This window comes from Equus caballus, chromosome 17 (genome assembly GCF_041296265.1).
Source record: "Equus caballus isolate H_3958 breed thoroughbred chromosome 17, TB-T2T, whole genome shotgun sequence".
Lineage (NCBI taxonomy): Eukaryota > Metazoa > Chordata > Mammalia > Perissodactyla > Equidae > Equus > Equus caballus.
The window spans coordinates 49,007,758-49,020,553 of NC_091700.1; the positions used below are offsets into that span (position 1 = coordinate 49,007,758).

The 12,796-nt window shown below is 40.6% G+C and overlaps 1 protein-coding gene and 2 long non-coding RNA genes across 6 annotated transcripts in view; 1 reads left to right on the plus strand and 2 right to left on the minus strand.

Annotated features, from left to right (window-relative positions):
- VWA8 (von Willebrand factor A domain containing 8) overlaps positions 1–12,796 on the plus strand; it is a 358,178-nt gene that overhangs the window by 299,793 nt on the left and 45,589 nt on the right. For 3 of the 4 annotated variants that reach the window (XM_023621650.2, XM_023621651.2, XM_070239834.1), the window contains 2 exons: positions 8,819–8,927; positions 12,543–12,699. In XM_023621650.2, the coding sequence (XP_023477418.2) occupies positions 8,819–8,927; positions 12,543–12,699 (266 nt within the window). The remainder of the gene's footprint in view (positions 1–8,818; positions 8,928–12,542; positions 12,700–12,796) is intronic. The other variant, XR_011427808.1, reaches the window with a different exon arrangement.
- LOC138918413 (uncharacterized) lies at positions 2,140–4,656 on the minus strand. Its single transcript, XR_011427810.1, has 3 exons — positions 4,519–4,656; positions 3,749–3,793; positions 2,140–2,251 (listed from the first exon to the last, which is right to left on the minus strand). It is a non-coding gene; the product is annotated as an uncharacterized lncRNA (long non-coding RNA).
- Positions 7,702–12,649, minus strand: LOC138918414 (uncharacterized). Its single transcript, XR_011427811.1, has 2 exons — positions 12,515–12,649; positions 7,702–10,649 (listed from the first exon to the last, which is right to left on the minus strand). It is a non-coding gene; the product is annotated as an uncharacterized lncRNA (long non-coding RNA).

A 12,796-nucleotide genomic window follows, 5' to 3' on the forward strand; every position in this document is an offset into this window, starting at 1 on the left:
ATTTAGTATTCTCAACCTGTTGCTCACATAGTAAGAGCCTTCACAACCTAAAATTGAAGGAATGTTTCACAAAGCAAGATCCAATAGTATTCCTTCCTCCTGCCCCAAAGCTCCTGCTTTCCAACTTGCCTCCTTAAGTTCCAAGAGAGCAGTTACCAGGCCTGTCTGTGTTCTTGTTAGCGTGTACACCAGTGGAGCCATTCTGCAGCTTTGAAATGGCCACAGAGGCAGTACCAGTAATGCAGCCATTTGCTTATTCACCGGACGTGTACTGAGCTGTTGCAATATGTGAAGACTGTGCCAGGTGCTAAAGATGATACAAAGAATAAGACCCAGTCCTGCCCTTTGGATGTTCACAGCCTAGAATCAATGCCAGTTTAATACCTAGCCACATATTCCCACACACCCCATAGCACCAACTTACTGTAATTCTGTTTATCACTGAAATATTTTCTTTTAAAAATATATGAATGTATGATAATAAGGGGCTGACCCCGTGGCACAGCAATTAAGTTCGCACGTTCCGCTTCGGCAGCCTGGGGTTTGCTGGTTCGGATCCCGAGTGTGGACCTGCACACTGTTTGTCAAGCCATCCCACATATAAAGTAGAGGAAGATGAGCATGGATGTTACCTCAAGGCCAGTCTTCCTCAGCAAAAAGAGGAGGATTGGCAGCAGATGTTAGCTCAGGGCTAATCTTCCTCAAAAATAAAAACAAACAAACAAACAAAAAAATATATATATATATATGGCTGTATGATAATAAAAGTGTACACATTACAGTTACTTAATATAAGTGTTTTTCCCATGCTCCAAATAGTGTTTTATACTCTTAGCCCATTTGAGCTAGTGCAGCAGCCTGGAAGGTTCCCTCATGCAGTGAGCCTTAGAGCACATACCATAAATGCTCTCAGCTAATGAGCAACATACCACACTATCCTAAGTTCTGTGTGCGCACAGTGCCTATAGTTTATTTCTCTGTGGCCTCTCCTTATGCTATTATTTTATATCCTGATTAGTAGTTTTGGCCTGTAGTGGCTGTCAAAAAGTCTGTGAGAGTGCTGGGCCTGTGGGAAGCAAAGGAAGAATATATTGCTGGATGTTAAAACACAGGTTTTATGAGAACTCTGTGTGCCTCGAAGAAATGGTTGAGGAAACTCAGCGTAAACATCAGTAGGCAGTGGCTTCATAAACATTATTATAGCCTGAGATGGCGAAGCAACAATTATCTGAAGGATAGCTGGAGGAAATGAGGGCTAGTGGCATAATGTGACTTTAACAGAAACAAAGAAAATGGAAAACCAGTTGCCAATGTTTGATGCTGGAAATACCTGTCAACAGGGAGTGTGCCGTGATCACCTGTCCAGCACTGACTCAGTTACGTTCCTATTTTCAAAAGAATTCTCCATGCTAAATCCATTTGCATGTAGTTGTAGCCAGTGCTTCCAGGAATTTTTAGAACCTGGGTCATATTTAAAACCCCCTTTTGCTTCCACTACTGGTAGGAGTGGCTTTTCTACTCCCCCTGCCTTTTCCTAGCTACACTTAACAGCCTAGAGCATTTTATTGACGTGGGAAGCACAATGGCTTTAAAAATTACAAGATAAGTTTTGTGTTTTGGACAGAGCACAGATTTCAGTATGAGACTGAAATCACCTGGCCAGGAAATGCCATCAGAGGTCATTTGGCTTCAATAATGATACAAGTACATGGCAAGAGATTGTCTCTTCCTATGGCCACCTTGCATGCAACAAAAGCAAAGCATCTGCGCACTATTTGCTGTAGCTGAAGTGCCCTTGCATTGCTAACATTTTCCTTGGCCATGGAGATCTGATGGCCTGCTGAATTCACCCTAGTGTTGGATGTTAATCTTTGAAGGCTTTTAAAAATAAAGGAGGCAAAAATAGAGAGAGTAAGAATACTTAAGACCTGACAGTTTGCCCCACCTCCGCTGTCTCTGAATTTAATTAGCAGTTGTTTTTGTGAGAATGCTTAGAATACTGAATGTGCTCCTGTCAAGTGGCAGCAGGAGGGGTGCATTTCTGTGCCAGTAAACTGTTGCCATGCCAATAATTTGTGGTTTTTTTAACATGTGTTTTTGACACTCACCTACACACAAGGATAACAACATTTGGTTTCCCTTAAAGATTTGTTTGTAATTAGAGCATCTTAACCCATGAAATATCTTCTTGATTTCATCATCTACGCTCCATATTCTCAGATTTTCCAAAAGTATTCTTCGTCTTTTGTTCCTGTTTGAATTTAAATAGAAGAAAGAGATGAATAAAGTACTCTATAGTAAAGTGAGAGGTTGCTTTGGATGAATTCTGCAACCTCATAATTTTATTTTGGACGGCCATTCAAACAGCTCTGTCTGAGCCAGAGAGCAAGGAGAGAGGCCACTATCCACAGACTCGGAGGCCATGGCAGGGAGTCATCTCAGGCCCAGCAAGGGGTCCAGCCAGAAACTGAGCTGAGGCCTTGGTAGGGATCAAAGTCAAGCTGAGGGAGGTGCAGGATCAGGATTTAAGAACAACCCAGAGCCAACGGAGCCATGTGTTTCCTGCCTCTGTTAGGAGATGGCTCTTTACTGACCAGTGGCTGGGCCCCGCTGTGCTGTTTGCCAATTATGGGCTGGCAGGAGACAGCAAGGAAGAATCCCAGCACACAGCCAGCTGCCAGCTTCTTGTGGAGAGGATTGTATACAGAAGAGCAAACTCATATTCCGTCTGTGAGCAGCCTCCCACACATGCATTTAATACATATTTATTAAGCATCTATTATGTTCAAGGATGTGTGTATAAGCCACTGTGCCAAGTACTACTGTCAGATAATAAAAGGGAAAGTAAAATATTCATAAATTGATATTTTACCCTCCTTTTAGTCTAAGTCTGTGAAATCTATAAAGTTTCGTTCATTTGATTGGACTGGGTGTTTTTGTTGCATAGTAATGGACTTAGTGAAGAGGGTCATTCCAGTGAGAAAGTTCTTTGTCAGAAACTATAAAGTCAAATAGAAAAATAACATAGGATGCATAAAGAGATGTATTTCAGAACATCACATCAGATAGAGGAAGGGGGATGTTTGGGGTTACAGTTTCAAATATTTTAAAATATTTACCAAGCACATCACTTGTGCCAGAAAGCAAAATATGCGTAAGTCTCTAGGAGTGTTCAAGCAGAAAGAAGAGGGTAAGATACAGAGTTGGGTTGAGTTTGGGGAGGTGGGCAAAGCGGCCCAGCTCAAAGTCAGTAGGGAGAGGCTGCTGCTTGACTTGAAGAAGCCCGTGAGAAAGGACAGGAACCTTTTCTATGCCAGAAGACACTCCCTGCTCCATCAGAGCAGAGCTGCTCCAGTGCAGACCACAGACCACCTATTCTGCTTCTTACCTGTAATGTTGCAATAGCCCAATTGGCATTTGTCTTCAGGGCCAGGGAATAAGCCTAGTATGCCCCCTGCCCACTCCCTACCCCTGCCTCTGCATGCTTGCGGATTCCTAGACTTTCAAAGGAAAGACTTAATTTCTCAATTAGTGATAAAAGCAGTTGCAATGTGAGTGACCTTTGGGGTTAATTATTTAGTGCGAATGACTATCAGCTACAGTACAGTTGTTTAATACCAGTGATCAAAAATCAAATCCTTCCCTGTGTTTTGTGAGTGGGGAGGGATTAAAGATGGCAGGAGGTCATTGAGTATTTAAATGCAAATGTTGCCACCAGCCAGGGAAGAGCTGAAGATAAATTGCATACCTGATGGCTTTGCTAGAGACTGAAGTTGGAACACGCAGAAGCTACCTATGGACAAAGATATTTTTGTCACGCATTATCATTGTAGAAGCTACATGTTAGTTATGATAACTCAGTGAGGATCAGCTTTTTTTTAAACTACCTGTCTTTATATGAAAGACTATCATTCCTAGGGACATATTAATGTGAGTCTTATTCTATCTATGAAAGAAATTTCTAACTTGTGGGTAAGAATAACCCCAGACAATAATATGTTTCAGGCAGATGTGTTCAGTACCTTTTTATGGCCTGTATCACCCTGTGCTGTGACTTTATTCCCCTTTATACAATATCCTCCTAGAAGCAAAGATCATATTTCATGTATCTCCATATCCCAGTGAATAGTAGATGTACAATAAACATACACAGAAATGTTTGAATAAGAGAATGAATGAAGAAATGTATTCAATTGCCTGTTAATCAATCAAGAAAATCGTAGGCAACTGTAGTAAGTAGGATTTCTATGCTGATATTATTATGGCAATTTTTGATGTCAGAAAATTCAAAGCACGTCTTCATGTTAGAAGTAAGATATCCTCCAAAAGGTCAAGACAATAGCTTCTGCCCTGCTGCCTCTCATTCACCCTTCAATACATGAATCAATTAGTTTGCATGCAATTGACTCCAAGTAGCAGAAAATCCAACTAACAGTAGCTTAAACTATGAGGACATTTATTATTTGCTTATGTAGAAGGTCAGAGGTAAGTGACTCCAGGGCTGGTTCAGCAGCTCACCAGTGCCGTCAGAGACGTAGGTTCCTCCCTCCTTCCCTCTGCCACCTTCTTGTTGCCGCATGGTCACCAGATGGAGGCTACAGCTCTATGCATCACATCCTCACTCTGTGTCCCAAGGCAGCAAGTGCATGTGTGTTGGAGGGAAGAGGAAGGCGGCGCGTCCAGGGCAATGAGACAGCTCTTCTTTCACCTAGGAGGAAAATCTTTCCCAGAAACCTCCTGACACACTTTCTCTTACATCTTAGGTCACATGCCTTCCCCTAGACCAATCGCTAGCAAAGGAGAATGGGATTGCTGTGCTTAATTCCTGCCAACCATGATTCATCTGACTTCTGTTTAAAAAGAGGAAAGAGAGAGTGTGTTGGGTAGGCGACTAGAAATGTCTATTGTGCCACACCTAGTCTCCAGCTGGAAAATGGGGATCAGCTCTGCCCAGTCACACCTCCAAGAGCTAACTTTTCTCCAGGATTATATTCTGGCTATTTATATCATTTTACTGATGGTTTTTTAAAAATAATGAACTTGAGGAGGAGCCTGAAATACATGGGCCTTGCCCAGAATTATAGGGCTTCAGTGAGCCATGTCCCTCCCCTGCTCTGGCTTTGCGTTGTTTCACTCTGGAACATTTTTATGAGTTATAATTTACAAGATCCATGTTTTTTCCATTTTAATTCATATGGAAGTGGATAACAATTCTTAGGATTATAGCACACTAACCTAAATGGAAGTAGATTGTGTCAGCTATGAGAAACACCTCAAAGATGTCAGCGTGTGCATCAATTTGTGTCAAAAGTTGTAAGGGTCCACAATATTTTGTAGTTTGGGGAAAATTTTGATCCATTTAAGTGAATACAATAGTGTCTATTTCAATAATTGGAATGACTTGCTTGAGCTCTTTCTAGATGAAACCAACCCTCAAAGGAAATGCATTCCAAGTTCTTAACACATTCTTCAAAACATTCAGCGGTTTGTCAACTTTCTGAATGAGCAGTGGCTGTATAGCACACGTCTGTCCCCAGGAAACAAGTTTCCTCAAATAATAGGCCTTCCCTGCTATCTGTTCCAGTTTCTGTCCTGGGCTAGACTGTTCTAGACTTCCTGCCTTGTACCTTTTATGAATCATTGTCAATTCATGTACGAGATGTCCTAAAATGGCTTTGAAAACCCCTTGGCAGAGGTACTCCTCCCCCTCACCTAGAGACATACATTCCTGTGAGTATAATAGCATTCATAAAATGACTCAAAATTAGGTAAACTTCCCAAATGCCTTGCTTTTAAGTAAATATCCCTGGTATTTTATGGTATATGTTTTTCTGAAATAAATCAGGTTTGGGCAGATGATTGTTTTTGTCAAGAATTTGTCAATTTGGAAACATCTCTAGACTCCCATTTGGGGTTGGTGTGGGGCTGCCTTGTTGTTGGCAGTGTAAGTAATGTCATTTCCCAGCAGATGGCCTGGCAAGACACACAGGTGGCAAAGAACACTGTTGCCAGTTCCTTTCTGCCCAGAAATTTCATAGCCAATTTTCTGCTTTCCTGATGGCCCATTATTGGTGTCTTTGCAACTTTAAGAGCATGATTTTGGAGGTAACTGAGGGGGCAACTTGAGGGTTTTTTTCTTTTGCCTTGTGCCATCATTTTTATACTCTTTCTTACAAGGCTATACTTTTACAGCCGAATGTATGAAACGTCTAAAGGAGATAACTAATTTTTGATGAAAATAAGCTAACTAGACACATAGGAATTTTCTTTCTATACCTCTTCTGAAGTCCTTTTATTTATTTTTAAGTAATGTACCTGAATACACACACAGACCTACCCCAAAGTGAGGAACGGTGTTCAGAACAGTTATTCCACTAATGCTGTCATTGCTCAGACATTGTAGGAACTTCATCTTTTAGAATTGGCCTGTGGAAGAGTCACAACTCTTACAAGCAAACTAGTCTCATTATTGTATAATTGTACCTGGTTTTGAATAAAAACCCAGCTTGATCGCCTTATTTGCCAGACTTGGAATCATCGAATCAGTCAGAGCATGTCAACGCCAGGTGGAATGGTAGAAATCATTTAGTCTAACTCCTTTAGTTTCTAATGAGAAAATGGAGGCCCAGAGAAGTTAATTGATTTGGCAAAGGGTACGTAGCAAGTTAGCAAATAGTTTATACCAGAAATCAACTCCAAGTATCCATTGGATGTTATTTAAAAATGAAATCTATCTTTAAAGAACACATAATTCCTACTATTAAAGATATTAGAAAAGAATCTGCCATGGATTCTGCAGATCATTCCAGAAGGAGTCCAGAAACGTTTTGAGCAGTGACAGGATTATTGTCATAAATATAACTGTGTGTAAAAAATAAGCTTATCTTCATATCATAATAAATGTATCTCCATATGTAAGTTCCATTGTGTTTGTTTAAAAAATCAGACTGTAGTCATAACTTTTAGATAGGTTTCTTAAATTAACAGCAGAGTAAAACCCCATCCCAATTTTGAAATGTTCCTTGTTTTTCTCCTCTCTCATGGAGAACACCTGCAGGATGCTACAAAGCTCTCCAAACAGTATCTCCCAGGCTGAGGCAAGGTTGTCCTTGTGCTGTGCTATCCAATGAGATAACCACTAGCCACATGTGGCTATTTAAATTTAAACTTTAGTCAATTAAATAAAATTAAAAATTCAAGTCCTCAATAACTCAATAACCACCTTGGGGTAATGGCTACCGTATTAGACACCACAGTTGTAAACATTTCCATCAACACAGAAAATTGTATTAGTTAGTCCTGGTCTAGAATTCTTGTAGTCAGTATGCATAGTTTAATTTACTGCATATCTCTTATATTACCTCTGGACAAGTTGGAAAGCGGTGGCAAGTTTTGGGGAAAGTATTTTAAATGTTCATTTGTTCTCCAAATGTTGCTAGCTATTCTGCATAGTTTAATTTTAAAAAGGAGAAAAAAATTATTTTCACCTGTTTTCAGAGCATGATTGTGTGTGTAGAATTCATATCAATTATCATGTCCTGGCTGCTAAATTTTCTTAAAGTATGCTGAAGTGATGATAAAAACTCTGTTGATGCTCCCAAAGCTATTGGCAGAAAGGTCCAGTTAATGAAAATCTCTTTACAATGTCATAACATTTGAAATGAACTAGTCTGGACATAAGACAATGGAAGTTATGTTGAATTCATTCTTAATAGCCATTTTATTTGCAAAGACCTTAAGTTACCTACCTTCCTTCATTAACCCTGCCATCTAGAATGAAAAGTCTATGTACTAACAAGGAATGGGTGAGCTCTACAGGCTGGTCTGGCATCATGCTTCAGGTCCATTGGCAAGTTCCCCTGCTCTAATGTAAGCAATTGGAGAGCAGTGACCAATCCTCCATGGCTTTTGTAGGCCCCATGGTATTTCGCATGATGTCCTGTCAGTACATTTTCTGTAAGTCTTATTTAAACAAATATCAGATCTCGTCTACCCTGAAAATCATTACGTTTGAGAACAGGCTCAGAGGGTACATGAAACATGACTACTTTGAGTCACTGAACTGATGACTAGCGTTGGAATTCCTGTGTGGTTATCAGTCCTTTTCGTGAATCTGTGCTGAATGAAATTAGGAACCAATGAGCCACTGGCTCTCACAGAGGAAGGCCAAAGTACCGCTTATTCTGTTCAAACTGCAGGAATGGTTAATCCGGTTTTAAAATAAAGATGAGTTAGGAAAGCTACAAAATACCATAATAAAATTAGAGTGTCTCCAGAAAATAAATAAGCAGTTTCTAGTGTCTGTGCATATAACAACACTTAGTATTTCACTAAGGCACATATAGATACATTTTCTGTTTTTCTTTTCCATGTATTTTATATAAAACGACATTTCTCAGAGGAATGGGATTTCTTTGGAAACTAAATAGGTAAATATATATCAGCTATGACTCAGCCAAGCAGTGACCCTTTAAAACCATTGGGAGAGTGTCAGTCTCTGGTGAGATCCATTTTTCTTGCTTCTGGTAGGTCTTGTTCCCTGTGTAAGTGCCCGAGGCATGTTATGCACCAAGAGAATTCTGAAACTGTAGCCCAGCCCAGCTCTTTTTCTTTTTTTAAAGGAATTTTTTAAAAAATTAAATGTCTCCTTCCAAAAATGTGATGAAATTTTTGCCAGACACTAACAGCATCTATTATGTCCTGTGGCCTGGGGTTATGAGATATCTTAAGGACTTAGAGGAAAAGAATTCTTCTTTCTGTCCTGCAGTTCCTGGTGTTGGTCACGGATAGTGATAATGTCTCAATTCTTCATTTTTAGATAACAATCAACAGAGATAGTGGTGAAGACGTGAGTTCCCCCAAACACGGGAAGGAGGACCCAGACAACATGCCACATGTGGGCGGCAATACTTGGGCTGGCGGAACAGGTTGGTTGCACTGGCATTCCCCCTGGTCAGACTTCCTGAGACTTCACAAGCCCATGTAGACAGCACACCACCCCTAAGAAGGGTCAGGGACCAGCTTGCCTTCTCTGCCTCCCCCATTAGTCACCTGGATCATGCTTTTGCCCTCTGTCTCAGCATGACATCGAGTCATGGAAAAACCATGGCATTTGGAGTCCCTGGCATTTGGAGACTTTGCTACCCTATGACCTAAGGCCATTCTGACCATCCCAGAGTTGCTTCATCAGTAAATGGGGGATAATATTATCTGCCTCAAAGGTTGTGGTAAGGATTAAATGAGATTATCTTTGCAAAGCCCTGACCACAAGACCTGGCATGAAGAATGTATTCATTAAAAGTGTTAATCCCTTCTTTTAAATTCCGTGCCCTTGGGATCATGCCAGAAATCTATAGTAAATTCTTTCTTGACCAGCTGAGTTTGAAAAGAAATGGTCCTTGTCTTCCACATGTCAGAAGTGAGTATGTTGAGGATGTAGGATTTTGAGATAAGAGAGTGTTTGCGGCTTGAACTGATGGCTGTGGTCCATTACTTCCTCTTGGCTGCCTGACTAGAGCATTGTTCCCATGACTGCTGTCTTCCTCTTTCCTCCGTGGCAGCTGGAGCAGACACATCTGCTGGGCCACAGGAATAGGGCCAGACTGTGCGCACACTGTCTGATCTTATCTCAGCCGTGAGGAGTGCTGGCGTGAGCTCCGTGCTTCGCTTTCCCTTAGGATGGTCTCTGCCTCTTGGCCTTGACAGCCTTGGAGGAAATGAGTTTCTGTGCTGGGACAATGTGCTATCAAATAGGTCTGTGGACTTCTTGCCTACTTTGTTTATTCACCAAGCATGAGCTCTAAAGAAAGTGTATTTTTAGAAATGTCCTTTGATCTGGAAATTAGTGTCAAGCCAGCAAGATTTAATCCATATGGGATGCATTGTGGAACGAGCTGGCCAGATGTAGGTTTACCAGCAGTGGACTACTCTGGCATGGAGGTTCTTGCTTTTTATTCAGTTTGAATCTGCTACTTCACATCTCCGACCAGGCTGAAGACCCTGCTTTTGCTTCCCCTAGCCTTTATTTTTCTATTTTTCAAGTCTCCTTTGCTTCAGATTCTTTTTCTTTGTGTCATTCTTTTCCCTCAGAATTCTCTACATTGAACTTAGTTCTGACCTAACAAGTCATTTGATTCCCTTCTCATCACCAAAGCCCTTCCCTTGCCTATTCCCCCCCTTATCTTCTGAACTGATGAAGGATGTCTAAGGTCAGCTTCAAGATTATGCCTTGAACTCTCGAACCTCTGGCAAGCATTTCCATTTAAGTAGTACAAATTAAAGGCTCTTGGAAGTGGAGGTCATGAAGAACTCTCTCCTGGTGCTGGCTCCACCCCAGTATGACTTTCTCGAGGGACCATGTGACTCATGCTGACCATCACTCACACCAGCTTCTAAAGTGTTGTGGGTCGTTTCCTCCTTTCACTAAAAATGATGTCATCTCAGCGCCTAGGAAGTTTTAAGCTCTAATTCATGATCCACCTATACCCACGGGGAACCTCCTGTAGGAAGGGAGTCAGGTCACAGAAACAGCTTTTCCACCTCCAGCTCATTGTCATTGTTCAGTTACTGGTCCCCTCTGCATACAGGCTGTCCATGAGTGAGAGCCAGGAATCACACACATCCAAGAAGGAATTTTCCAACACCAATTTCTAAATGAAAATGAAATAAGATGTGCTCGATTCAAAGGATAAACATACTATAATTAATAGACTGTTCTCATGGTATTTCCCAAAAGGAAATGACCTACCTGGACTTTGATAAGGGAAGCAGTGCGTGCTGAGTTCTTACTTTTAACTTATTAGACTAATTAAGGCTCCAAGGGAGAAAAGAAAAATGTAACATAATTTAACCAAAGCCTAAAATCTTTCAAAATTTCCACTTTATGAAACTTAGAAATGATCTCATTCTATGTGACTGGAAGTTGTCTAAATAGTAATAGTAAGAGTGATCACTCATATAGCTCTTACTTTGTGCCAAATAGTGTTCTAAGCATTTTAGCCTCATGACAATCACATAGCGTAAATAATATTAGTATCTCCATTTTACAGATGAGGAGACTGAGACCCAGAGTAGTTAAGGAACTTCCCTCAAGGACACATGACTAGTGGTGCATCGGAGCCAGGATTCATACTCAGGCCATCTGGCTTAACTATACAATACTTTACTATATAATGCTAGAATATACTATACTACACTATAGTATACTATACTACATTACACTACACTATACTATACTACACTAACTATACTATGCTATACTATTGTATACAGTATTATGTATACAGTATTGTATACAGTATTATGCTACCCCTCTAATATTGGATTCTTTTCTAAGTTCTCAAGTTATGTGTGAATGAACAAAAGAAACTGGTTACTAGTATTTTTATCCTTATACAGCAGGGATAATAAACTGGTAGCCCAGAGGCCAAATCTAGCTAATATATGCATTTTGGGGGTCACTGTAATATTTTAACATAATTTGAATTTGAGTGTATTTAGACAAGGCAATTCCTCTCTAGTTAGCCAAGTCCTCACTACTTCTTATAATATCACCTACCTGGTCTTCTAGGCACTTAATTTATATTTACAACATAAGTAGTTTATACAATATTACATCATGCTCACTTACAAGCATGTAAACTTAGGTTTATATTGAAAAACTGTTCTGAAGCTGGCAGTGTTTATCTGTTGTATATTACTCTGGGCTAAAAGTCAAAGTTGGTTTAGTAACTGACTTCTAACTTTGGCTAAGCCACTGATAGGAGGTCATGAGTAGGTTGCTTAACCTCTCTATGCATTATTTTTATCATTTGCAAAACAGAGGAAATGGTTTCTATAGCGTAGCTGTCTTTCTCTTATTTTAAGGAAAAATAGGGTAACGTGAGGGAAGAGGAGTATCGTTCATTTAATTAACAAATACAAGCTAAGTATTTATGATGTTCAAGCTACTCTTATAGGTGCAGAGGTACAAAGATATATAAAATATGATTCCATCCATCATATAGTTGGAGAGAAAAGAAAAATATGTGGGGTTTTTGGGTTTTTTTGCTTGACGAAGATTGACCCTGAGCTAACGTCTGTGCCAATCTTCCTCTATTTTGTATGTGGGTTGCCTCCACAGCATGGCATGATGAACAGTGTGTAGGTCTGTGTCCAGGATCTTAATCCACAAACCCCAAGTCACTGAAGCGGAGTACACAAACTTAACCACTATTCCACTGGGCTGGCCCCAAGAAAAATACATTTTAAAGGGTAACAAATAGTACACAGGAGTACTGATCCCTGTGAGATAGAGTCATCAGATAAGGTGTCGTGAAATTTGGACTGCTAGCAGTCCAAATATAAGTAGGATTTGGCTAGATGAGGAAGGGCAAAAGCATCCTAAAGAGTGGGACACCATTTGTTTGCAGAAGAAGATCATTTGAATAATTATTGGTTAAGTATAATTAATATTTCACAGGACTGCCTTAAATTCATGATCTGACTTTTGTTTTGTAGTCCTGATCAGACTTACCACTTGAATTTTCATGGTTTCCTCTCAGGGGGAAGAGACACTGCAGGTCTAGGTGGCAAAGGAGGTCCGTACCGGCTGGATGCAGGCCATACAGTGTACCAGGTCTCTGAGGCTGAGAAAGATGCAGTTCCTGAGGAGGTGAAGAGAGCTGCAAGAGAGATGGGCCAGAAAGCGTTTCAGCAGAGGTGAGTAGTCCCCGTTGCCTCTAGAGTGATGTTGGCCACCGTGGTGAAATATCCTAGTGGACCCTGAGTAGACCCAGATTTGTGTGATTCTCCACCT